At 38.7% G+C, this 27,979-nt stretch overlaps 1 protein-coding gene across 5 annotated transcripts in view; it reads left to right on the plus strand.

Moving 5' to 3' along the window:
• ACSL3 (acyl-CoA synthetase long chain family member 3) overlaps window positions 1-15,785 on the plus strand; it is a 76,061-nt gene extending 60,276 nt beyond the window's left edge. For 2 of the 5 annotated variants that reach the window (XM_081579462.1, XM_081579461.1), the window contains 7 exons: window positions 1,684-1,823; window positions 3,680-3,852; window positions 5,487-5,561; window positions 6,609-6,800; window positions 8,368-8,482; window positions 9,902-10,059; window positions 15,054-15,785. In XM_081579462.1, coding sequence (XP_081435588.1) covers window positions 1,684-1,823; window positions 3,680-3,852; window positions 5,487-5,561; window positions 6,609-6,800; window positions 8,368-8,482; window positions 9,902-10,059; window positions 15,054-15,211 — 1,011 coding nt within the window. In that variant the 3' untranslated portion in view covers window positions 15,212-15,785. Of the gene's footprint in view, window positions 1-1,683; window positions 1,824-3,679; window positions 3,853-5,486; window positions 5,562-6,608; window positions 6,801-8,367; window positions 8,483-9,901; window positions 10,064-10,299; window positions 10,564-15,053 lie in introns of those variants that run through there. The other 3 variants (XM_081579465.1, XM_081579463.1, XM_081579464.1) reach the window with 2 other exon arrangements.
• Window positions 15,786-27,979: the final 12,194 nt, after the last annotated feature.

Genomic DNA, 27,979 nt, shown 5'->3' on the forward strand with positions numbered 1-27,979 from the left:
ATTCAGTCATGTTTTATCTTTTTCTTATTTATTAAGCAATCAACTTAATAGTAGTTTCAGCTTCCATACGATATTATCAGCTCCTTTCCCTAAAGAGCTTCTTGCTCAAATCAGTTTTGTGATATGTTTGCTGTTAGTAGAGACCTGAACCCCAGCAGGAGATGGGAGGAAAAGGTTGGAGATCATCTCCTCCTAAGCAAATCACACCTCCTGAGTCCCTTAGGGAGAGTCTGGCCTGGATACCAGAAAAAAGTGACAGAGAAGTTGGTGCCACTTTGAATTGCCCGAGCACTGTGATGGCTTAGATGGTAAAGAGTCTGCCTGCCATGTGGGAGACCTGGGTTCCATCCCTGGTTGGTAAGATCCCCTGGAGAAGGAAATGACAACCCACTCCAGTATTCTTGCCTGGAAAATCCCATGGACGGAGGAGCCTGGCAGGCTGCAGTCCAAGAGGTCGCAAAGAGTTGGGTACAGCTGGATGACTGACACAGAAGCACTATGCATCTTAATTTAGTATCAGGCATAGGGAGAGACCTGGGAATAAGACCAATGGAAATGGGGCGGTAGTGATTTTCTGTGCCCCTAATGTACATTTTATGAGACTTGCTGATTTTGTTTGAATTTTAACTGGATACCGAATGTTCTGGATGGCTCAGCAGATAACGAATCCGCCTGCCAGTGCAAGAGACGCAGGAGACACTGGTTTTATCCCTGGGTTAGAAAGATCCCCTGGAGAGGAAAATGGCAGCCCACTCCAGTATTCTTGCCTGGAGAATCCCATGGACAGAGGAGCCTGGCAGGCTACAGTCCAAAGGGGTTGCAAAGAGTCGGACATGACTGAACTACTACGCACACCAAATGTTCACATTCGAGCATTATTACGTAGTTTTTCCAAAGTCAAATATAAATGATCAGTAGTTTTGGAGTTTCAGTAGGTATGTAGTTTCCTTAATAATATCTTTCTTTAAATTTTTGATTCATGTAAATATTAAATATAGTATAAAATTGTGGAGAGAAACTATTTCAAGTCAATAAAGTGTATGTCATAGTAATAGCAGTAGCAAGCAAAATACAATGCAGGCAAGGAAATTTTTTTCCTGGGTGCAGCATTAAAAATCAAAACAAGCAAAATAACCCCATGGTTTTTGTGAGCAAAGAATGTAGTACTTCATACCTTCATCAGATAAAATTATGAGAATTTAAAAAGCCATTTCATATAGATGTTCGTTTATTTAGTGAGTTTAGTTTTTAGCTCAGAATAAGTAAGATAACCTGGAGAAGGAAATGGCAACCCACTCCAATATTCTTGCCTGGAGAGTCCCATGGACAGAGGAGCCTGGCGGGTTGCAGTGCATGGGGTTGCAAAGAGCTGGACACAGCTGAGCGCACACGCACAAGTATGATAAATAAACAAAGCAGTATAAAGAATCAGTGATGGCATACTACTACTGCCTTAAGGTTTTTAATATCTCCCCCTTCTTTACTACTGCTGAACATCTATTAAAAATTACTTTTACAGAAATCTCATTTTTAAACAAAATGTGGCTCTATTTTAAAAGTTTAATATTGACAGAATGTCTCTTAAAATGCCTCTATTAATGGAAATAGTAATCTGATGTTAAGCTTTTAAATAAGGTAGCCGAGAGCATTATTGACTGCGTTAAGTCATTTGTATATTTTTAGGAAATCATGGATCGAATCTACAAAAATGTCATGAATAAAGTGAATGAAATGAGCAGTTTTCAACGCAATCTGTTTATTCTGGCCTATAATTACAAAATGGAACAGATTTCAAAAGGGCACAGTACTCCGCTGTGTGATAGGTGCGTAAAGGCTCTCCCTCTCCTTCATAATTTGATCATTTTCATTTGTTCACATTAATTATCTTAAAGGACTCTAAAAATTCCATCTCGCATAAGAATATGAGCAATTAAAGAAGCTTTCAGTGTTATTGGAAAAAAATTATCACCAAAAATTTTATTGTATTAATAGTGTGTTTATATCTTTGGTGGCCACTTGCATGATTTTAATTATTTTGAGAAGTAGTTTCTCTTTGCTTTTACATTTATTTCAATATGAATATAAAATGGCAACCAGATATTAAATGTTTTGTGACCTATTCCACCCCTCCCCTCATGGCACTAATAGAATAAGTTTATTTAACTGTAAGGTAGTTGAGAAATTAGAAAATAACAGTATGGCATTCAAATTACTTTTTATGGGGATATTAATATAGTTTTCAAATGTGTCACATTTAAAGCTTTATCATTGTTTCCTGCCTTTTACTAATCTCTCCGGTGAGATACATAACTTCTTTGTAAACCCATTTTATATATATTTATATATACACATATATGTGTCTATACATACATACATACATATATGTATTTACACATGCACATATTTATATGCACACACACGTATTTATATACACATATTATATGTATTTATATACATTCCTGTAGCTCAGACGGTAAAGAATCTGCCTGCAATGCAGGAGACACGGATTCGATCCCTGGGTCAGAAAGATCCTCTGGAGAAGGGAATGGCAATCCACTCCAGTATTCTTGCCTGGAGAATCCCATGGACAGAGGAGCCTGGCGGGCCACAGTTCATGGGGTTGCAACGAGTCAGACACAACTAAGTGACTAACACTACTATATATACACACATATATATTTATATATACACATATATATTAGATATATTTATATACACACTTGTATTTTAAATGGTTGCCTTTTGGTCTTTGCCTTTTTCAAAGTTATTAAAATACAGAACAAAACCCTTCCCCTCTTTTCATCAAAGTACTAAGCAGTCTTTTTATTTAGTGTATTTTCAGAAGCATTTCAATTAGATATTTGAGTTGTTTCCTTTTTAAATTTACCAGATACTTTGAATTAGTGAAATTCTAAAGAGCTAAATTGCTATTTACAGATATGTATACATTTCTAATGAAGTAAGCTAAAGCAAAAAAATAATTTGCTTTTAATAATAAACTTCATGAAGATACAGTAAAGTTATTCAGTATTAATATGTATTATATAATGATATAAAACTATTCTGGCCATAAGCAAAGGATTTCCGTTGCTATACAAAATTAAACCTGGCCATTTTGAATTCTAATATTTCTTACAGTTCTTAAGAGAAAATCACATTTTCTTGGTCAAATAAACTTGGTTGGATAGACATTTAGATTTAAATAGTGGGTCAAGAGAATGTCTTAAATTGGCTTTGTGGCTTTGGATAAGTCACTTGATCTCAGCATGTCATAAGCATACCTCATTGTGTTGCACTTTGCTTTATTATATTTCACAAGTAACTGTGTTTTTCTTTTTAAACAAATGGAAGGTTTGTGGTGACCCTGTATTGTCAGATGGTTAGCATTTGCTAGGAATAAAGTGTTTCTTAATTAAGGTATGCATTGCTGTTTATACATAATGCTGTTGCACTCTTAATAGGCCACAGTATAGTATAAACAGAATTTTTGTATGTACCAAGATACCAAAAATTGAAGTGACTTGCTTTATTGTGATAGTCTCTCTATTGCTATGGTCTGGAACCAAACCCTAAATTATCTTTGAGGTGTTCCTATATATCAAAATTGGGAGATTAGTCTAAGTGATTTGGAAAATCCCGTTCAGCTTTAAAATTCTGTGATTGGATTTTTTTTCTTTAGCTTTATTTTCCGGAAAGTTCGAGGCTTGCTAGGAGGAAATATTCGACTTCTGTTGTGTGGAGGTGCTCCACTTTCTGCAACCACACAGCGGTTCATGAACATCTGTTTTTGCTGTCCTGTTGGTCAGGGGTATGGACTCACTGAATCTTGTGGGGCTGGAACAATTACAGAAGGTTAGTGTTGTCTGCAGAGTGGTGTCTACAACAGAGGCAGGAGTACAACTCCTGGCCCTTTTGGTATGGGTTGTTTTTTGCAAATATATAGAAAATCAGTTAAAATATTTGTGTAAATCCCAAGTACTGTGATTGTTGAAATCAGTTTTCAGAATGTATTAGGTATGTCTAAATGTCACTAGTTCATCTAGAGGAGTTTTTCATGTTAAACTATGACAGGTAGTATTAAAAACTACTTAGCATTCTAGAAAAGATGTTTTAGTAACAAGCATTAGCTGTATTGTATACATATATGATCTTATATCAGTTATTAAATTTCTTTTACTATAGAAAAATTAGTGTGTTTGTTTAGTTGTTTAGGTTTATTAAGGGTCAAATTCAGAAATGTTTATTGAGGTGAGTGGTCTGTGTTAAAATAAATGCAATGAGAAACTAGAGAATCTTAATTCCTGTCTGGAGAGTCTAATTCCGAGTTGATCATGGTGACGAGTTTAGGTGACTGGTCCATTACCCAGGTGGTTCCCAGGTGACTCTTCAGTGCCCCATGTGCCCTTTCATAGAGGACAGTTACTTTTTTATCCAGTCCAACAAAAAACGATGCTTCTCCGTTGTTTTCTCTAGATATTTGTAGACACTAAACCTTATTCATTTTCCTTTCTTTGCCCTAAGTGATTTTGTGTACCATTCTTATGCCAGGTTTATCCTACACTACTCCCATATTTTCCAGTTTTCCATCGTGTTCTCTATCGTTTTCATATTTTTGGAAGCTGCTTGTAAGTCTTGTTTTGCAGAAAATACACAAGCATTCTTGAAAACATGCACATTCAGTTCCCAAGGAGCCTTAATTTCTTTGATTTTTAAGGTTTCCATTGGTTGTGTGATTAAGCAGTGATGGTTTATGTTGTAAATAAATCTGTAAAGTATCATGTGTCAACCTTTTATTTCTGATATTTGAATTCTCGGTCCTTGAAAAGGAAAGCTAATGCAGTAGTAATTCATAATAGTGGTGAATTCTTGCCCCAGATCTTTGAAAGTGAACAGTCTGAACCTCCAGCCTGGCCTCTGAACTCTTACTATATGAGTTTAAATAGGGTATGATAGCATAAGCTGATGTGAGGGGAGCTTCAGAGGTCTCACTTTGAAGTACTTACACATGGACAAGACTGAAGAGGTTATTTGTCCTGCAAAGCTGTGTTAAGTCAAGTAAGAAAGTGGAATAGCTGTAAACCATTGTGCTCCTTCATCCTTAAAAATAGGGAAGGCAGAGTCATGAACCAAGCAGCTACTTGGTGGGTGTTAGAAGATGTGATGGTATGGAATCTGGGAAAACTGGAGCAGGCCTGTCCTGTCTGTTAAGGGCTATAGTTGTTGCTGTGCTGGAAATGTGGACCCAATGATTCTTGGAGATTCTGTACTCCTCTGTAAAGTGTCTTATTTATAACCACTTCAGATTAAAGAAACAAAACACCCCAGTGTGAGCGATACAGTCTGGTTCACCAGTGTGCTACGTCTGCTTGTAAAGGTTCTCGGGGGATATCTAAGCTTTGGGATAAATCTTCGTAATTAAAAAAAAAAAAAAATGAAGCAATTTATTAACTACCATAATCAAATACTTTTTTTCATTTACATCTTAGTGTGGGACTACAATACTGGCAGAGTGGGAGCGCCATTAGTTTGCTGTGAAATCAAATTAAAGAACTGGGAGGAAGGTAATAACCTGTTTTAACCACAGAGCATTAATTTGTATAGTATTAGAAGTATACTTCATTTTCTTCCTTATTTTAGAATATAAAATCACCCATAAGTGCTTACTTTTGTCCTTTATAAATAGAAATAGTTTTATCTAGAGCTCTATGAGTGAATTTATTTTGCTTGTTTCAGCGATGATTTTGAAGAATTGTTTTTTTGCTTGTGTTATTACATAAATACAAGTAAGAATTATGGGGAGAATTTGAAGATGTATTAAATGAATAATGCCCATAAATTGCAAATGATCATATTTTATAGAAACAAAATCACAGAATTCATTCTATGAAATGGAAGATTTTTACCTATTCTTTTCTTTTTTCTTTCTCTTCTCTGAGGGCTTCAACCCAAAATTATCAGAAGGAAATTTTTACTATAATTACATAAAAATCTCTTGCTCATTCCATTTAAATACTAGTCATTTTTAAAATATTTGGTCCTATTAACATGTGCATATTATTTCTGATTTGTTTGGATGCACTTTTCTTTTATACAAAGAGATTCTAAGCCTTGGGTGTCACTTTTCAGCTGTCTTAGCAAAATTAGTGAAAATGTTTCATAAACTTGGAACCATTCTGAAATTATGTGAGGAATAAATCCTCTAGATATATGCTAGTTTGACTTTATACTGAGATTGAGTCTCAAAATTAACAATTTAACACTTTTATCAGTTAATTAGTTTGATATTTAAGCATCTCAACAGAATCCTTAAAGGAACTGACCTGCATAGTACATATGTAACTGTTTTATACACTAGATGTTGGGTTTTTGAGTTTTTTTTTTCTTCTTGGAATAGTAGTTTGAAAGCAGAAGTGCTTATGGTTAAGCAACTGAAAATCTGTAGCTAGATTTAATGATGAATTTTGTTTATAGTGCCTGCCTTACTTTGTGGGAAACCCTAATTGGGTCAAAATCAGATGTCCCTATTTAGAAACTAGCAGTTTCAAATATTCACCTGATACGTGAGGGATAAAACTATTCAATTAACTCTAAATTATTCTGTTTATTAGGTGGATACTTTAATACTGATAAACCACATCCCAGGGGTGAGATTCTTATTGGTGGCCAAAATGTGACAGTGGGGTACTACAAAAATGAAGCGAAAACAAAAGCTGATTTTTTTGAAGATGAAAATGGACAGAGGTGGCTCTGTACTGGAGACATTGGGGAGTTTGACCCTGATGGTTGTTTGAAGATCATTGGTGAGCCAGCTGATATTGTTTTTCTTTAAGTAGATGTTCCTGTAGTGTCTTTTCAAAAAAGAGATTGTGTATTTAGAGAAGTTGTTTAATAGTGTAAGAATTCATCCTTTCTGTAATGTTGGTGTGGTCTCTGTATCAGCCCTGCAATGTAAAAATGCACAATAGGGACTGTATGGAATTTATAAGGCTTGACAAGCTATGTGGCCTTAAGGTCTGTTCAGAAGTGGTATTTTTAATTACTACTAGATAACCTTTAAAGAGTCCAATTCTTAGTAGGGAGTATTCATTTTTGTATGCTGTGCTTAGTCGCTCAGTCATGTCCAACTCTTTGCGACCCCATGCCCACCAGGCTCCTCTGTCCATGGGGATTCTCCAGGCAAGAATACTGGAGTGGGTTGCCATGTGCTCCTCTAGGGGATCTTCTCAACGTAGAAATCAAACTGGGGTCTCCTGCATTGCAGGCGGATTCTTTACCAGCTGTGCTACCCGGGAAGCCGTCATTTTTGTGTATGTAGAGGTTATCAGGCAGGGCTCTTGCCTGTCTGAAGCATTTCCTTCCCTTGCCATTGAGAGCTAAGGAATGCCTGGCAGCTCAGTACCAGGACTGACAGGTGAAAAATACATTCTCCTGCTTCTCCTCTTGGGTTCTTGGTCTCAGTTAATGGCACTTCTATCCCAGGCATGCCATCTAGACTCTGGCAGGAGATGACAGCCTCTGCAGCCAGCTCCCCATAGCTAATACGTATCTCACTGCTTTACCTTATAAAATATGCCTCAAGATCGTTCTGTCCATCTCGCCCTGTTTCTGTGGTTGTAGGTCAGGTCTGCACCTTTTGCCACCCTGTTGCAAGAAATTCCTTTCTGTTGCAGTGCCTACTTCTGCTGAGTGCACCCTCTCGTGGCCACCATGTGATTACTAAACCCCTATCTCCCTGACTGCTTTCCTGCTGGAAACCTTTCTGGGCTCCCAGAGGCCCAATTGAGGGTGGCCCCGCTCACCCATCTGCCCCCATCTCCTTTGTGCTGCAGTAATGCAAACTGGCACAGCCCTGTTCTTTGCCAGTGCCATTCCACTTGGCTGCTTCTCAGTCTTCTCTGAAGACTCAGTTCAGGCCTCACTTGCAGGAATTCTTCCAAAATCAGCAAGTTGGAGAGTCTGAACACTTAGCACTACCACGTTGTACTGAAGTAATACGGTTTTTCATCCTACTTCTCTTTAGATAGAATGTGAGCTTTCACATGGCACTTGAGTATATATTTTTGACCTTTCTGGTATTAATGTGTCCTGGGGACATAATCTGTTGATCAGAACATACCCAAAGCCCTGAGGATGGGGTCCCTTAAGAAGCTAAGTTTTTAAAAGAAATGTATTCAGTGGTACAGAAATAAGGGCCTCATTTTATTATGTGTTTTAAATTTCAGCATAACTCTTATAAGGAACTTAACTGATCGCAAATTACTTAGGGGATGATCAGTATTTGTGGGGAATGGCCAATATTTGTATGTATTAAAGGTGTGTTAATACTGTCCTCCAATGTGGCCTGCTCTTGGCCCTGTTTTTGCACAGATCGTAAGAAGGACCTTGTAAAACTACAGGCAGGAGAATATGTTTCTCTTGGGAAGGTGGAGGCTGCTTTGAAGAATCTCCCACTAATAGACAATATTTGTGCATATGCAAACAGGTAAGAACATAGAATTTATGCTGCTTAAAACATTTAGTAATGCTGTCAGCCCTTCCTTTCTCTGCTGGCCTTCTTTGTAAAATTTTACCGAGACCTCTTCCTTCTCCTCTGTTTTCCTTTTCTCATTACAGCCATTGGCTGATTCTTGCCTTGTGATGCTCCTCTCCACATCATCCTGTCTGATTTCTGTTTTACATCTCAGTGCAGAGTCCCATGTGATAGGAAGGTGAAGAAAATAAACTCTCCTTCCTGTTGCTTTGGTTCTCCGAGCTACTTGTCCTTCTACACAAGGAGACTTCCTGCAACCAGTCTAGAGGAGAGCGGAGTAAAGAAGGAAATTGTTTGGCCAACAGTGCTCTGCTCAGTTCTTAGTACCCTCTCTCAATTTGAGCCTGCCTGGGACCCCAGGAACCCCAAAGGAGGGCTTCCTTTCCCCCTTAAGCTAGGTTAAGCTGTGGCTTAACACAGAGCGTCTCTCGCCCATGATGATTCAGAGGCAGCTGGGAAGGAGAGTTTAAAGTTAAAATTCCAGGAATGCACTCTTGGGAAATGTGTTGGAATTTCAGATTGACACACTGTTCACATTTTTCCATAACACTACTGTATGTGGCAGTCATTCCCCAGTGGTAGTGATTGGGCATTTTGTGACCAGCCTAGAAGACTTACTGCTGCAGTTAACGTAATACCTATTATGAAAAAATAAAATCTGATATTAGAAGAACCAATTTAGAAATTGACTTTGAATTTTAGAATTCAATTTAGAAATTTAGACTTTGAGGTATAGCCCACTTTAGAGATTTACCGTATCGATTTATAAATGATTCTGCCCTCTGTTAGTCATAAAGTGTTTTCTTTAGTGATGCTAACAGTTCTGGATTTTCTGGTGTGGTATTAACCAGAACTGTCTTTCTTCTGATAATGCTGTCATTTCTTCAGGTGACTGCTTTCTGTGGACATGCTCAGAGTTCCTCTAGAATACAAATTCTCATGATAACAAAAGAATAAATATATATAATCACATTACTTTGACTTATTGCCAGATTTTTTTAGAAACAGCTTCTTACTTTTATTAGCTTTTATTTTTGTTTAGTCTATTGATGTGAATTACTAACTTTTTAAAGATAAATTTTCTAATTTTTTAAAAGCATGATTCATAATAGTTATTATATACATAGTTGAAATTTATCATGAAATGTCAGATTAAGGTTTATTTAGCAATGATTCTGCCAAAGCATCAGAACATGTTATGAATCAGACAGTAAAAGTGGCTGTTGTGTGAAATAAGTGTGGCAAATATGCCTTATGTGTGTTCTTTAAAATGGTAGAGAGTTGGCTACTAAATTTCAGTGTAATCAGTAACTACAGTTAACATGGTATGCCATTTAGTGCCCTAACTAAGATATCCCTTACGTATTTCAGTTATCATTCTTATGTCATTGGATTTGTTGTGCCAAATCAAAAGGAACTAACAGAACTAGCACGAAAGAAAGGACTTAATGGGACTTGGGAGGAGCTGTGTAACAGTTGTGAAATGGAAAATGAGGTGCTTAAAGTGCTTTCTGAAGCTGCTATTTCAGGTGAGTGAGTGTGTTAACTGGTTCTGGGAACTGAGTTGGGGAGAGAATACTTAAACTTGTTTATTCTGTTTTTGTTACAAGGGCTTAGGTTACATTTCCTGCTCAGAAACCAATCATATTTTCCTACCATTAGTCGGGAAAAGAACATGCTTGTCACCCGCATTCAAGCCCCTCTGGGGACACACAAGGCCACCGTGCCCACCACTGATGCACATGTATCAGAATGTTCTCTTCTTACAGCTTCTGTTTTCCGGGTTGGCCCTTTCTTCACTCTGCTGTGCTGTTTCCAAGGCCCTGCTGGGCTTCCCAGACACCCCAGCCCACACTGAACCGTCCAAGACTCTTTCTACACTGTTAGTGTGGTGGTAGTTAGCTGTACTCACGTGTCCTCTACCCCTTTTGTATGTGTGTGTGTATTGTGGAGTGGGCACAGAGAGACATAATTTGATATTCTTGGTTTAATAAAAACAGCTATACTGTCTAAGTCATCAGCGTTAAGTAAAATATAAGTGTGCATTTTTATTCTCCTTAGATATGTCATTCAAGATTATGAAAAATGTAGATCTCATTTAATCAGATGAAATTATTCTGACCCTTTATTTCAGCAGTAATTATGTTTTGTAGCATGTCAGCCTGAATATAGTTTCCAGCTTTTCTAGGTAACTCAAAATCCTTGCACTGATGCCAAATTGAGTTAAGTTTAGGTTTCTAATTAAAGTTAGAAACCTATATTATTTCTCAGCAAGGTGGAATACTGAAACAATTAAGCATAATTTAAAATTTATATACTTTATAAAATTTATTTTTTAAAAATATGTATTAACAGACATATAATTTACACACCAAACAGCTCAACCGTTTAGTATATAATAGTTTTTTCGTATGTTGGCAGAATTGTGCACATTACCATATCAGTTTCAGATTGTTATCACCTCATTGTCTTTGTCGTGACCTCAAAAAAGAAATATTGTGTCCATCAGCAGGCACTCCTCATCATACCTCAGACCTCTTAGTCCTGGGTAGTCACTGATCTTTCTGTTTCTATACACTTGCCTGTTCTAGAGATTTTGTATAAGTCGAACCATGTAGTATATAGGTTTTTGTGACTGGCTTCTTTCACTTAGCATGTAATGTTCATCTCTATATTTTTGTCGTAGCATGTATCAACACTTCATTTCGTTGTATTGCCAAATAATATTGTTATCCATTCATCAGTTAACACTGGAGTTGTTTCTGCTTTTGGCTATAAGTGATATGTTGCTGTGAACATTTGTATACAAGTTTTTGTGTGGATATGCTTACTTATTTCTTTTGGGTAGATTCCTGGGAGTAGAATTGCTGGGCCTCTGCCAACTTTGTTGAATCTTTTGAGGAACTGCCAGGCTATTTTCCAGAATATGTTTTTTTCTAAATATTTCAGACTATTTTTTAAAATGGTGGCACCATTTTCCATTCCCTCTCAAGTTGTATGAGAATTCCAGTTTCCCCATCCTTACCAACACTTGTTAATCCTTTTAATTGTGGCCATCCTGATTGGTGTGAAGTGGCCTCTCATCGTGGCTTTGATCTGTATTTCAGATGGTGGTTTATGATGCTAAGCATATTTTCCTGTATTTATTGGCCATTGTATGTATTCTCTGGAGAAATGGCTGTTCAGATTCTTTGTGCAATTTTTAAGTGAGGTTATTTGTCTTTTTATTATTGAGTTTGTTGTTCAGTCACTAAGTTGTGTCCAGCTGTTTTGTGACCCCATGCGCTGTTGCACGCCAGGCTCCTCTGTCCTCCACTGTCTCCTGGAGTTTGCTCAAATTCATGTTTGTTGAGTTGGTGATGCTATGTAACCATCTCATCCTCTGTCATCCTCTTCTCCTTTTGCCTTCAATCATTCCCAGCGTCAGGGTCTTTTCCAACGAATCGGCTGTTCGCATCAGGTGGCCAAAGTATTGGAGCTTCAACTTGAGCATAGTCTTTCCTACAAATATTCAGGGTTGATTTCCTTTAGGATTGACTGGTTTGATCTTGCTGTCCAAGGGACTTTCAAGTTTCTCCAGCACCACAATTCGAAGGCATCACTTCTTTGGCATTCCCCCTTCTTTATGGTCTATCTCTCACATCTGTACATGACTACTGGTAAAACTGTAGCTTCATGGACCTTTGTCAGCAAAGTGGTGTCTCTGCTTTTTAATATACTGTCTAGGTCTGTCATAGCTTTCCATCCAAAAGAGTAAGCGTCTTTTAATTTCATGGCTGCAGTCATCATCTGCAGTGATTTTGGAGCCCAAGCAAATAAAATCTGTCACTATATGGGTCTTTGTATAGTCTAGATGCAAATCTGTTATCAGGTATGTGATTTGTAAGTATTTTCTCCCATTGTTTGGGTTGTGTTTTTACTTTCTTGATGGTATCCTTTGAAGTACAACAATTTTATTTTTATAAGGAACAGTTTTGTTTTTTTCCGTTGGTTGCTTGTGCTTCACATTTGAGAAGCTATTGCCTAATCTAAGTTACAAAGAAATATTTTCTTTATTTTCTTCTAAGAGTTTTGTAGTTTTTGTCTTTATATTTGGGTCCTTAATCCATTTTGAGTTAATTTTTATATATGATGTGAAGAAGGGGTCCAACTTCATTTTTAAGCCAAGTCTATATTCGATTTACACCATAGAAACAGAATCAGTAGGTTAAATGTATTTAACTGTAGAAACCTTTAAGGTAGAGAATTGGTTAACCTTTTCACTGGGGGCTGGCTGGACAGAACTGGCAATTTATAGGACAGACTGTTGAAAAAGTGGACTAGAACTCTTAGGCAGGGGTCAAAGTCCCTGTCCATGGGCAGAATTGCTTCTTTTTTGAGGGGGGCCTCAGCTCTGCTCTCAAGGCCTTTGAACCTACTTAGTCGTATCTATAAAACCACTTTCAAAGGAACACCTACATTAGTGTTTAATTGAATAACTGAGAACTCCAGCCTAGTCCAGATGATGCATAAAACCACCACAGTCCTCCTGTTGTCAGCTTGGCACCCACATACATTTCCTTAAACCATAGTTAATTTCCAAGTAAAGACAGTAACAAAGTCAGACTGTCACCTAACATTAAACAGTTATCTTGTGTGCAACTGGAAATACATGAACCTTTTCTCCAGAAGTGTTTGCCCACCCCTGAGTGATTTTTTAACTCTGCTACTTTGATATCCTGTAACTTAAATACTTTGATAGAAAGTTAACTTATTAATATATTATGACAAGAGAATGGGGGGAAGAAAACAAAAGTATTTGCTTACCATATATACAAACATTCACAACAAAATAAGGAAGAAATACTCATAGTTTTTATCAGAGTCCCCATTTCCCCAACTGGTCATGTGATTGTAGCTGTGTTCATTTTTCTAAAACCTGGTGTAGATGATAGCGCTGTTCCTAGCGTCTTTTTGAGTCCGATCACGGAGTGCAGTGCTGAGTGTTTATAGCTGAGTGTGGGCTTCCAGGGCTTGCCTGCGAGTCACCATGCATCTCAGTGCTGTCAGACGCATGTCCCTTAATGCTTGGTCCCTGCCGTACTGCTTTTTCTCATGGTGGCTTTTCCAGTTAGAAACCACTCCTGAAATACTGTAATCTTTGAAGAATAAAACTTTGTTATTTGAGTTAATAAATCATTTTTGTTCCCAAAGCACTTATATCTTGAATTCAGTTCTTTTAAAATATATGTATTATTATGGCTAAGTGTAAAAGGGTAAAAGGGTAAACCCTTTTCCCAATAGTATACCAGTTGAGAGCAGAAACTATTCATTTTTGTATCTTAAAACAATGTTTACTAAAGCATTTTACACAATAATTTTTGCTGGTAAATATTTGTGAAACAAGTGGTGGAAAAGTAAATCAGCCTTAAGAAGGAATGTGCTTCTTCAGATGTCATTCCCCCACCACCCATCAGTCCTTCCCCTCTTGCGGATCTCCTTGGTGTCGGGCAGTGTATGAGAGACAGAGTTGGGAGCACACATTCTTCCTCAGCTCACGGCGACTGCGCTGGCTCAGTCACTAGATTACTGGTTTAACTTTATTATTTCCTAGTTTTTAAAGGGATTTTTAGAAAATTATTTATTTATTTTATTTTTGGCTGTGCTGAGTCTTTGTTGCTGCGTAGGCTTTTTCTCTAGTTGCAGAGAGCTGGGGCTACTCTTGTTCCAGCACGTGAGCTTCTCATCACGTAGGTTTCTTTTTGCCGTGGCTTCTCTTGCTGTGGAGCACAGGCTCTAGGGTGCTCAGGTTTCAGTAGTTGCAGCTCCCGGGCTCTAGAGCACTGGCCCGATAGTTGAGGTGCATGGGCTTAGTTGCTCTGAGCCATGTGGGATCTTCCCAGATCAGAAATTGAACCTGTGTCTCCTGCATTGGCAGGTGGATTCTTTACCACTGAGCCACCAGGGAAGCCCTCTAAAGTGATTTTTTTAAAAAAATAGATTCAAAGAAAACAAATAGGTATAAAATCAAAAGTGACACTTCCTTTTTTTTTTTTCAATCCTGGATACTAGCCCCTCGAGGCATATGGTTTATCTGTATCCTCGTCCTACACTTCTAGTTGCATGTAAGTTTATATAGTGTTCAAACACAAAGCAAAATCATTTTTTTAAACCTAACAATATATGGCAAGTATCTTTATATACCCATACCAGATAGATCTAACTTATTTTTAATGAATAAATTGTGTACATTTTATGCCTATATCATAATTTACCCAACTCATTCTGTTGATGGACATGTAGATTTTCTAAACAGTTTTTTGCTATTATAATTCTTATATATATATATATATATATATATATGTTTTGCTTCTAGTATTTCTGAGGGATAACTTGCTTAGAAGTGAGATTTATTAGCTGTAGGTTTTACATTTTGATGGGTGCATGGAGACTGAGGAAGTTAAAACTATTTGCTAAGAATTTTGGTTGTATATTTTTCATGACTTTGTGTTTACCTTTTAATTTCTTTTTTCCACCACCTCAGCAAGTCTGGAAAAGTTTGAAATTCCAGTAAAAATTCGTTTGAGCCCTGAACCATGGACCCCTGAAACTGGTCTGGTGACAGATGCGTTCAAGCTGAAACGCAAAGAGCTTAAAACACATTACCAGGCGGACATTGAGCGAATGTATGGAAGAAAATAGTTATTCTCTTTCAGCATCAGTTTGCTGCAGGGAGCTCAGATCAAATAGGAAAATACTTGAAATGCATGTCTCAAACTGTGAGGCAGAGTCCATTCCTCATATTAAACCTAAACTGTTATTTCTCATGACATCACCATTTTTAACTGACAGGATTAGTAAAATATTAAGACAGCAAACTTGTGTCTGTCTCTTCTTTCTTCCCCTCCTCCAGTTTACTTTACCACCTAGGACTGCACTTGTCAGCATGAGGACTTTAATGAATCATATTGGGGAACAGTGATTTTAAAACCTCAAGTTTTTAAACATGATTTATATGTTCTGTATAATGTTCAGTTTGTAACTTTTTAAAGTTTGGATGTATAGAGGACTAAATAGGAAATATAAGAATTGGTTACTTGGGGGGCTTTTTTACTTATAGTATTTAAAATGCAAGGGTATGGATGTGAAATTATGTAAATTTCATTCAAATGCTTATGAATCAAATCATTGTTGAACTAAAGATTTGTTGCTGTGTAATTATTGTCTTGTATGCATTTGAGAGAAATAAATATACCCACACTTATGTTTTAAGAAATTGAGACCTTGTGAATATATGCCTCACAGTGTCTTTGTATATTTATTTTTTCTTAGGGAAAAAATGAAGTTGGGTTGGTGCTGCATGAAACAAAATAGCAATAGAGGGTTATGGTTTCATAGTAAAGAAGAAAACACAGCAAGGGTATCACCAGTGGATCATTAATTTCTAGTAGCTGACCATCAAAATATCTAGTCTTCTAGTTAGCTATGGAAACTAGGAAAATATCTAAATTTTTAGAATTGGGAACAATTCTAAAAGGTAAGGTAGAATTTAAAAACAATAAATAAAAGGATGGAATGTTATTCTTTATTTTCACTGACCACATTATATATATATATATATACATTGAATTGTCTGTGATTATGCCATATTACTGATGGAAAGCTATTTCTCATTTTACCTTGAGTCGAGCTGTGTAGTGAAACATCTCATATTAAAATAAGGATGATTTTCTTGGATAGTTTGCACTGAGTGTGTGTGTGTCAGGCACTGGAAAGTGTCTGTTGGCGGCTTATTAAAAATGCACCTTATTTTTTCTACCATAACCTTTCTACACTAGAAAATGAGATAATTTAGAATGCTTCTAATAGTAGCATTCTTACTATGATACATGAGAATTTCACTTTATAATGAGGTGAGTTAATTTGCAGATTTTTCATGTCATTGTGGAAATTGTTTATGATGCTGAAAACATTGTATTTTAGTATGTCTTTTCATATGTATTGCTTGCCTGTTATTAAGAGTAACATTGCACCAATTAAGATGTGTTCAAATTAGGATGTAAAAAAATCATAGGTACCATGTTTTTCATGTCATATTAGGTATCTTTTTGAGTCTCAGTTACTTTAGGCACCAAAAGGCAAAACAAAAATACATACATATGAAGAGATGCGAACATAGGTCTGTGTAAGACACGAGAGAGTTGTGGACCTGCACCCTGTGGTTTTTGGTCATTTCAAGAACACGTCGTATTTGGAGATACTGCAATACAGTATTTTTTGTTTTGAACTTTTCTTGTATTCTTGTATATATTTATATTATGTTTTGAATGCTTTTCTTGTCATAGTCTAAATTTTCAGAGTCTGAAAAAACTGCCAAGAAGAAGTAAAAATAGGAAAAATTAAATGGAGTCTCTCTAAAATGTTGTGATCTGAAAATTAAAGTCACCTTGGGTGGAGAGAATTTGTTTCTGATGCTTTATCTTTAAAATAATTACTTGCTTTCAAATGATGTTTGGAAAGTAGAAAAAACGGTTCAGTGTTTCAAAGGAGAGATGTCAATATAATTGTGACTTGAAATAGTGGCAGATGAATATGTAGCTTATCACTGATTCAGAATAAAAGTTATTTTTCAGAAACATCTAATAATGCTGGCTTAATCTGTACACAGTCCTATTTTTCTCACTTTTTATGGTTCCTGTCATTCCTGAAATATCAGATACCAGGTGTCAGATGACATGGCAGAATTGAGATTAAGTAGCATCCCCTTTCCAATTACTTTAATCCAAACCATCTCTAGTGACTCGGAAATGGGTATGTTTTAATATTATCCTTTCGAGAATAAAAAGTTGGTTGATTTGGAAAAAAAAAAAAAAGGAGGGGCTACCCAACAACTATAATTTGAATATAAGAAAAATAAATACTGGTTTAACCAGAACTTGAAGGGAAACTTCCAGGAATTATCTATTTTCAGATATGTGTATCAATTCTAAACAATGTTGTCTGAGAACTGTTGTTTTCTGGAAGTAAGCTATATAGAGAATTGTTGAATCTCTCCTGTAACAGTCTTATTCGTGTCTGATTCTGCAATCCTGTGGACTATTAGCCCTCCAGGATCCTCTAGGATTTTTCAGGCAAGAATACTGGATAGGTTGCCGTTTCCTCCTCCAGGGGATCTTCCTGACCCAGGGATTGAACCCATGTCTCCTGTGTTACAGGCTGATCCTTTACCTCTTGAGCTGTCAGGGAAGCCCAACAGTATGTCTAGCAGTTGACAATAAGGTAAATGGGTGGCCAGCTCTGCTCTGTGCCAGCCCCCCACCCCCATCTCCCTTCCCCTCTCCCCACGTCCCCACTCTCCCTGCTGGTATTTCTTAGCTTAAACGTCATTAGAAAGTTTTTATTGACAACAGAACAAAACAAAGTGTTAGCTACTTTCTAAATACTACTTGGTTTAAGTAATGGATTTGATGTCCATGATCTCTAAAGCGACGATTTTTCAGCGTTGTTTAATTTGGAATGACTTTGCTTCCAAAATACACAAGATTTTATAGTTTTAAACAATTATTCCCTGTGATACAACTTTGAAACTTAATCTCTGTGTGAGTTCTTTTGTGATAAGAATTATGTACATCTGTGGTGTTTTAGAGGAGATGCACTTTTAAACAGTGTACATAATGGACCACACTGGAATGTATTGTACACTTTATATTACTGAAAGTCAGTTGTTCACTGAATTCATTTTCAGTGTTTTCTTGCTTATTGCTCTTTCTGCCTGAAAGAGTGCACATCAAAAAGAAGCAAGATAGCTACTATGTGGTATGGACTATATATTTGTGACTTGACATGAAGTTTGAAGAATAAAGATAGGTAAAAAAGTTTCTGATATTAAAACTCAATATTTTGTTTTTCCAAAGAAAGAAAAGCTCTCTCCAAAGAAGTTAATTGACATTCCTGAAATACTCATTGAAAAAGATATTAGGGGAATTGTCTTTCTTGGGCTGGCAATCCATTTGAAGGGAGACTTGATTGCAGAATTTCTGTTCTTGATGTACTTTGCTAGCATCTGTCCTCACTTGTCCTGAACCCTCTGAGCCCTGCCCTTCCTGTCCTCCCTTGGGTTTTGACAGCACAGGAGCCATGCTGTCTGCTAAGTCTGTGGTGATAAAAGGTTTTCTGCACATAAGCATTCACATAGCATAAAACCTTCAGATGATAAAGTTTGGCATTAAAATTTGTGGGGTAAAAGCAGTTCAGTTGCTCAGTTGTGTCTGACTCTTTGCAACCCCATGGACTGCAGTACGCCAGGCTTCCCTGTTCATCACCAACTCCTGGAGTTTACTCAAATTCAGGTCCATTGAGTCGATGCCATCCAACCATCTCATCCTCTGTCGTCCCCTTCTCCTTCAATCTTTCCCAGCACCAGGGTCTTTTCCAATGAGTTGGTTCTTCACATCAGGTAGCCAGAGTATTGGAGTTTCAGCTTCAACATCAGTCCTTCCAATGAATATTCAGGACTGATTTCCTTTAGGATGGACTGGTTGGATCTCCTTGCAGTCCAAGGGACTCTCAAGAGTCCTCCAACACCACAGTTCAAAAGCATCAATTCTTCGGTGCTCAGCTTTCTTTATAGTCCAACTCTCACATCCATACATGAGTACTGGAAAAACCATAGCTTTGACTAGACAGACCTTTGTTGGCAAAGTAATGTCTCTGCTTTTTAATATGCTGTCTAGATTGGTCATAACTTTTCTTCCAAGGAACAAGCATCTTTTAATTTCATGGCTGCAATCACCATCTGCAGTGATTTTCGAGCCCCCCAAAATAAAGTCTCCCACTATTTCCACTATTTCCCCATCTATTTGCCATGAAGTGATGGGACCAGATGCCATGATCTTAGTTTTCTCAATGTTGAGTTTTAAGCCAACATTTTCACTCTCCTCTTTCACTTTCATCAAGAAGCTCTTTAGTTGTTCTTCACTTTCTGCCATAAGGGTGGTGTCATTTGCATATCTGAGGTTATTATTTCTCCTGGCAATCTTGATTCCAGCTTGTGCTTCATCCTGCCCAGCATTTTCCATGATGTACTCTGCATATAAGTTAAATAAGCAGGGTGACACTATACAGCTTTGATGTACTCCTTTCCCGATTTGCAAGGTGGCAGCAATAAAATAGCTAGGTTTTGTGCCTACGTTGAATCCTGGGGTTGTTGGAGGAAGTGTTTTGTCCTGCCTGATGTCTCAGAAACCTGCCTTCAGTTGCCATTTATGTCGGTTTCTGATAAGACTGGGTATAAGTACCTTTATACTAACTTAAACTTTCATGAAAGTAGTCTTGTAACTAATAGAACATCTGGGGAACTTCAATGTTTGTTTTATTTGAATCAGTTTAAAAAGATTATTGTGCCTAATTCCTATCATTAGCTTTGCTTGGATTATTAAACAAAGGTAGCTTAATGTTTCTACCATCCTAAATACACCTTATACTTTTAGGATGAGGTCGCTAGGTCTCTGTTGTCATGGAAAGATTCTTCTGACATAACCTATAAAAACACCAGGCTATATACCAGTGTAGCCTGATTTGAGTCATGAAAATAGGTTATTCTTCAATTGGATTCCCCCCAAACTTTACTCCTGTCTCTGACTTCCTTCTCATTGGTCCATGTGCAGCTTGCAGACTGTAAGGACACATCTGTTTAGAAATCACTTCTTATCCCAGGACCTTGAAATGGGACTGACTTTTTTGAACAGATTCAAGTGTTTAAATTGTTACTATGCATATGTGTGTCCATGTTTTATGTTTCATGCATTTTTCTAGTCCCTCCAGGCTTCTAAAAACAGCTTTCAGCAAACCCCCATCAACGCCCCCTTTTACTGATACCTTTGAATACTGTTCAGTTTGGAGGGATTCATTCAGAAGCAACTTCTACCATTTGGTTGGGGTTCAGGCTGGGTTGGAAAGGGAGGGGATGGGACAGGAAGGTGCTGATGTATAAGGTAGTAATAACACCCTAACAGCCCAACAGTGTGTGCCCTGGGATCCAACTCCCCCTCCACCCTGCCGCCATCCTGTGGAGATCCCACCCCAGGCCCCCCCGCACCCTTTGGGTACTTCCCAGGCAAACCCAGGGCATGCTTCCCTCCTTTACTTACATACTTGGCCTGCTCTGCAAAATAGCCCTCTGCTCAATTGTAGAGCTGATGCCAGCATCACTTACGTACCTCTGGGTCTGAATGACTTTTGCCTCAGGAGGAGTGCATCAAGACCTTGGAGAATTAAAAAAAAAAAAAAAAAATTCCCACAAATGGAGAAAAGATAGCTGCTCTATAGCCAGTCACAAGTAACCACCAGAATCCGACTTAAACCTGTTCAGTTGATCAATGCTGCTGCTGCTGCTAAGTTGCTTCAGTCGTGTCCGACTCTGTGCGACCCCATAGATGGCAGCCCAGCAGGCTCCCCCATCCCTGGGATTCTCCAGGCAAGAATACTGGAGTGGGTTGCCATTTCCTTCTCCAATGCATGAAAGGGAAAAGTGAAAGTGAAGCCGCTCAGTCATGTCCGACTCTTAGCCACCCCATGGACTGCAGCCTACCAGGCTTCTCCGTCCATGGGATTTTCCAGGCAAGAGTACTGGAGTGGATTGCCAAGTTCATCTTATTTTGAAAAGCAAAATTCAGAAGAAGCTGAAAATGTTTTTTTGTTTTTTTTCTGCCTGTTAATTCCACTTCTAGGCATCTAAGAAAATTCCTGAGATGTGGCTTGAGAGTTCCTGCACAAAGACCTATGTTATGATGTTGTTTATAGTAATACCTAAACAGCTAGGTGTTATGTAACATTCATCTGATTGATGATATAGGCAAGAAAAGTATCACTACCACTTCTTATATTTAATGTTATACATCATTTGGGAAAAGAAAATGGGAATAAAAATTCAGTAGGTCCTTCTGGTCATGAAATTGTGTATGTATATGTATGTACAAATGTGTGTGTTGTGTGTATATGTGTTGTGTGTATACTGCATTAGAGAAGAGCCTGGAAGGAAATGTGCTCACGTAGTGGTTTATGAAGTGTGACTGACTTATTTTTCTCTTCATAGTTTATTAAAAACTTTTTACAATGGCATTACTTACTGCTGTCATAAAAATCCAAGCTTATGAGAACAACTGATGGCTCAGCAGTAAAGAATCCGCCTGCAATGCAGATGCAGGTTAATCCCTGGGTTGGGCAGATCCTATGGAGAAGGAAATGGCAATCCACTCCAGTGTTCTTGCCTAGGAAATGCTATGAACAGAGGAGCCTGGCGGGCTATAGTCTATGGGGTCACAAAGAGTCAGTCACGACTTAGTGACTAAACCACAACCATGGGAACAACTAGTTTAAAGCTTTATTTTTCTGATCTTGGCAAAATTAATAATTTTTAAGAAAGAAGGCTAGAAATTGTCTCATGTTTTGGTAAAGAACTAACCAGAAACTTGTATTTTGTAATCTGGTATTTATATTAGTGTCCTGCTAAGTCACCTCAGTCGTGTCCGACTCTGTGAGACCCCATAGATGGCAGCCCAGCAGGCTCCGCCATCCCTGGGATTCTCCAGGCAAGAACAATGGAGTGGGTTGCCATTTCCTTCTCCAATGCATGAAAGGGAAAAGTGAAAGTGAAGTCGCTCAGTCGTGTCCGACTCTTAGCAACCCCGTGGACTGCAGCCTACCAGGCTCCTCCATCCATGGGATTTTCCAGGCAAGAGTACTGGAGTGGGGTGCCACTGCCTTCTCCATTAGTGTCCTAGGGCTGTCATAAAATAGGACCACAAATTGGGTGATTAATGCAACAGGAATCATTCATGTTTCTGGAGGTGTCAGCTGGGCCGGGCTCCTTCCTTGTCTCTTTGTTTTTGGAGGTTTGCGTGATCTTTGGTGTTCCTTGACAAGTAGATGCATCCTCCAATCCTCTGTCTTCACATGGCATTCTCCTCAAGTCTTCACATCATCTTCTGGGTCCAAATTTCCCCTTTTCGTAAGGACTTGGTCCTATTGGGTTAAGGTCCACCCTAACGACCTCATCTTAACCAGACCATCAGTGATGTCTCTGTCCCCAAATAAGCTCCCATTGGCTTCCCTAGTAGCTCAGTCGGTAAAGAATCTGCTGCAGTGAAGGAGACCCAGGTTTGATCCCTGGATCGGGAAGATCTCCTTGAGAAGGAAATGTCTACCCACTCCAGTATTCTTGCCTGGAAAATTCCATGGAAGGAGGATCCTGGCAGGCTATAGTCCATGGGATCGCAAAGAGTCGAACACAACTGAAGCAGCTTCAATTTCCTTTTTTTTCCTGAGGTTTAGGAGCTAGGAACTGTAGTGTATCTTTTTTGGGGGCGGGGAAGGGGGGACACAATTCAGCTTGGAGCTGAATTTGGATGTTTTTTGAAACACTTTCTTCAGTTACACTCTTGCTTATCGTCTTGTTGTGCTTGTTCTATCTTTATAATGTGACATGTGAGTACCTGCCCCTATCTTCCACCCTTACATTAAAAAAATTTCCTCTGGTAGTTCCTTCCCTCTTTTGAATAGCTTTATTTTCATCTCCTTCATCTGATTTTTCTTCTTATTTACTGTTTCATGACTCTGTTTGAGTTTTACCATAACTGAATTCTGTGGACATTTTTGTCCTTCAAGCAGACCTTTTCTAGGCCCTTCATGTACGTCCTTCTCCTTCTCCTCTAATGTGCAACTTTATCACTATCAGGTCAGGTGGTATATTGTTTTTCAGATCATCCATTTAAGTAAGTGTAGATAATTCGCTAATATTTTCTTTTTAAAAAAAAAATTGTTGCAGATAGCTGCTTTACAATACTGTGTTAGTTTTTGCTGTAGAGCAAAGTGAATCAGTTATCTGTATATATACATATATCACTCTTTTTTAGATTTCCTTCCCACTTAGGTCACCACACAGCATTGAGTAGAGTTCCCTGTGCTGTACAGCTGGCTCTCACTCATTAGCTATTTTATACATAGTAGTGTATGTATGTTAATCCCAATCTCCTAATTTGTTCCCCTTCCTTTTGGTAACCATAAGTCCATGGGTCACAGATATAGAGAATTTGCTAATCTTTAAAAGCAGCTCCCACAAGAAATGGAAAATCAAGAGAGATGGTACTTTCCTCCTCTTTTTCCTGAAAGCAAAAGTTCTCGTTGGCCTTTTGGTCTTGTCTTTGGCAGATTTTCTGATTCTGGTTCTCGGCACAGGCGTGTCCTTGTCACGTCTCCTCTCTGCTCCCAGGCCAGCGGCCTCCCCTGCAGAGGTGACACCAAACATCTTTAAAGGACCTGACTGTGGCTCCATCCCACTGAGACACTATTTTTTTTTTTTTTTGGCACTTTTTAAAAGAGAAAGTTCCATTTGAAAGTAATTACAGACAAAAAATATTGGAAAAAAGTTTTTCAAGAATGTCTGATTTAACAGATGAATTTACACTCATTATAAAATTTCTAGCAATTCAGAAATATAGACTGAAAATGAAAACCCTTCATATACACACAGAATGTTTTAAGAGCATATTATGGGCTGAATTGTATCCAACCCCCTCCCCCAACCCTGCACTCCACCCCCACCCCCGACCCCCCACCAATTCATGTGTTGAAGCCCATGTGTTCTCAGCACTTCAGAATGTGACTATTTGGAGACAGGGCCTTTAGCGAGGTAATTAAAGTGAGGCCTTTAGAGTGGGCCTTCCCAGTAGCTCAAATGGTAAAGAATCTGCCTGCAATGCAGGAGACCTGGTTCAATCCCTGGATCAGGAAGATCCTCTGGAGAAGGGAATGGCTACCCACTCCAGTCTTCTTGTCCGGAGAATCCCATGGACAGAGGAGCCAGGTAAGCTACAATCCGTGGGGTTGCAAAGGGTCGGAAACAACTGAGCGACCAACACTACTACTAATCCAGTATGGCTGGTGTCCTTATAAGGAGAGATTAGTACACAGACACACACACACACACAGGGAAGAACATGAGGAGACAAGCCAAGAAAAGAGGCTTCAGAAGAAAAGGCCTTGCTGATACCTTGACCTCCAATGTTCAGCCTCCTGAATTGTGAGAAAATAGATTTTGGTCATGGTATTTGTTTTAGCAGCACTAGCAAGCTAGTAGAGAACAAAATTGGACCACAGTGTATATTTTGGAACTAGCCTTTTCATTGCGAGTGTAAAATGGTCATCTTCCTAGGTCAGTACACATAAGTTTGGTGATAGTTTCATTGCTAAGTCATGTCTGCCAGGCTCCTCTGTCCATGGGGTTTCCCAGGCAAGAATACGGGAGTGAGTTGTCATTTCCTACTCCAGGGGACTCTACACATGGACATCTCCAGATGGTCAGTACCAAAATCATATTGATTATATATACTCTTTGCATACGGAAATCACATTGATTATATTCTTTGCAGCCAAAGATGGAAAAGCTCTATACCGTCAGCAAAAACAAGATCTGGAGCTGACTGTGGCTCAGATCATCAGCTCCTTATTACAAAATTCAGGCTCAAGTTGAAAAAAATAGGGAAAACCACTAGGACGCTCAAGTATGACCTAAATCAAATCTTTTATGATTATTCAGTGGAAGTGACAAATAGATTTTAGGGACTAGGTCTGGTAGACGGAGCGTAGGAGCGTAGTGCCGGAAGAACTATGCACGGGGGTTGGTTTGTAACATTGTACAGGAGGTGGTGACCGAAACCATACCCAAGAAAAAGAAATCCAAGAAGGCAAAGTGGTTGTCTGAGGAAGCCTTACAAATAGCTGAGAGAAGAGAAAGAAGTGAAAGTGAAAGTCACTCAGTTGTGTCTGACTCTTTGTGACCCCATGGACTGTATAGTCCATGGAATTCTCCAGGCCAGAATACTGGAGTGGGAAGCCTTTCCCTTTTCCACGGGATCTTCCCAACCCAGGGATTGAACCCAGGTCTCCCGCATTACAGGTGGATTCTTTACCAGCTGAGCCACCAGGGAAGCCCAAGAATACTGGAGTGGGTAGCCTATCCCTTCTGCAGGGGATCTTCCCGACCCAGAAATCGAACCGGGGTTTCCTGCATTGCAGGTGGATTCTTTACCAACTGAGCTATGAGCTATGAGGGAAGCCCCATATGAGGGAAGAAAAATGAAAGGCAAAGGAGAAAAGGAAAAGATATACCCAACTGAATGCAGAGTTCCAGGGAATAGCAAGGAGAGATAAGAAAGCCTTTTTAAGTGAACAATGCAAAGAAATAAAGGAAAACAATAGAATGGGAAAGACTGGAGATCTCTTCAAGAAAATTAGAGATACCAAGGGAACATTTCATACAAAGATGGGCACAATAAAAGACAAAACCGGCAAGGACCTAACAGAAGCAGAAGAGATTAAGAAAAGGTAGCAAGAATACACAGAAGAGCTATACGAAAAAGTTCTTAATGACCCAGATAATCACAATGATGTAGTTATTCACCTAGAGCTAGACATCCTGGAGTGTGAAGTCAAGTGGGCCTTAGGAAGCATTACTATGAACAAAGCTGGTGGAGGTGATGGAATTCCAGCTGAGCTATTTCAAATTTTAAAAGATGAGGTTGTTAAAGTGCTACACTTACTATGCCAGCAAATTTGGAAAACTCAGCAGTGGCCATGGGACTGGAAAAGTCAGTTTTCATTCCAATCCCAAAGAAAGGCAATGCCAAAGAATGTTCAAATTACCGTACAATTGCACTCATTTCACATGCCATCAAGATTGTGCTCAAAATCCTTCAAGCTAGGCTTCAGCAGTACATGAACCAAGAACTTCCAGATGTAAGAGCTGGATTTAGGAAAGGCAGAGGAACCAGAGATCAAATTGCCAACATATGCTGGCTCATAGAAAAAGCAAGGGAATTCCAAAAAAATCCACTTCTGCTTCATTGACTAAGCTAAAGCCTTTGACTGTGTGCATCACAACAAACTGGAATATTCCTAATGAGATGCGAATACCAGACCACATTACCTGTCTCCTGAGAAACCTGTATGCAGGCCAAGAAGCAACAGTTAGAATTGGACATGGAACAACGGACTGGTTCCAAATTGGGAAAGGAGTACTTCAAGGCTGTATATTGTCACCCTGCTTATTTAATTTATATGTGGGGTACATCTTGTGAAATGCTAGGCTGGATGAAGCACAAGCTAGAATCAAGAGGGCCAGGAGAAATATCAATAACCTCAGATATGCAGATGACACCACCCTTATTGCAGAGAGTGAAGAGGAACTAAAGAGCCTCCTGATGAAGGTGAAAAAGGAGAGTGAAAAAGCTGGCTTAAAACTCAACATTCAAAAAACTAAGATCATGCCATCCAGTCCTATCACTTCATGGAAAATAGATAGGGAAAATGTGGAACCAGTGTAAGATTTCATTTTCTTGGGCTCCCAAATCAATGCCAATGGTGACTGCAGCCATGAAATTAAAAGATGCTTGCTCCTTGGAAGAAAAGCTATGACAAACCTAGACAACGTATTAAAAAGAGATATCTCTTTGCTGACAAATGTCTGTAGAGTCAAAGCTATGGTTTTTCCAGTAGTTATGTACAGTTGTGAGAGTTGGACCATAAAGAAGACTGAGTGCTGAAGAATTGATGCTTTTGAACTGTGGTGCTAGAGAAGACTCTTGAGAGTCCCTTGGACGGCAAAGAGATCAAAGCAGTCCATCCTAAAGGAAATCAACCCTGAACATTTATTGGAAGGACTGAGGCTACAATATTTTGGCCACTTGATGCAAAGAGCTGACTCATTGGAAAAAACCCTGAGGCTGGGAAAGACTGAGGGCAAGAGGAGAAGGGGGTGACAGAGGATGAAATTGTTGGATGGCATCACTGACTCAATGAACACCAGTTTGAGCAAATTCAGGGAGATAGTGAAAGACAGATAAGCCTGGCATGCTGCAGTTCATGGGATCACAAAGAGTCAGACGAGACTTAGCAACTGAACAACAACTCTAGGGGATCTTCCAGACCCAGGGATATAACCCACATCTCTTGAACTGCAGACGGTGTCCTGCATTGACAGGTGAATTCTTTACTGCTGAGCCACCAGAGAAACTCATGCATAAGTTTACCTAATTAATTAATAATTTGATCTTTTTGTGGCTTCATGGTATTGCATAGCATGAATGTATTGTTATGTATTTAATCATTTTTTTTAATTGCTGGACATCTAGATTATTTCAGTTTTTACTACTAGGATCAGTGTGACAATAGACAATCCTTACTAATATTTTTGTGCCTAAGTGGAAACTCACCTACAGGATAGCTCCCTAATAGTGGACTGGCTAGATCAAACCTTAGAATTCTTGCAGGCTCTTCAACTGGTATTTTGTTTTGACTGTATGAAACCTAACTCCTCTGGTAAATTTAAATTCTGGAGGGTGTAGTGATTTCTTTATATCCTCCAAGACTAGTGTACTATGTCTTTCTCCTAAGAGATGGTGAGTAAGTGTTTTC

This window comes from Giraffa tippelskirchi, chromosome 3 (genome assembly GCF_054371585.1).
Source record: "Giraffa tippelskirchi isolate mGirTip1 chromosome 3, T2T-mGirTip1v1.2.pri, whole genome shotgun sequence".
NCBI classification, from domain to species: Eukaryota; Metazoa; Chordata; class Mammalia; order Artiodactyla; family Giraffidae; genus Giraffa; species Giraffa tippelskirchi.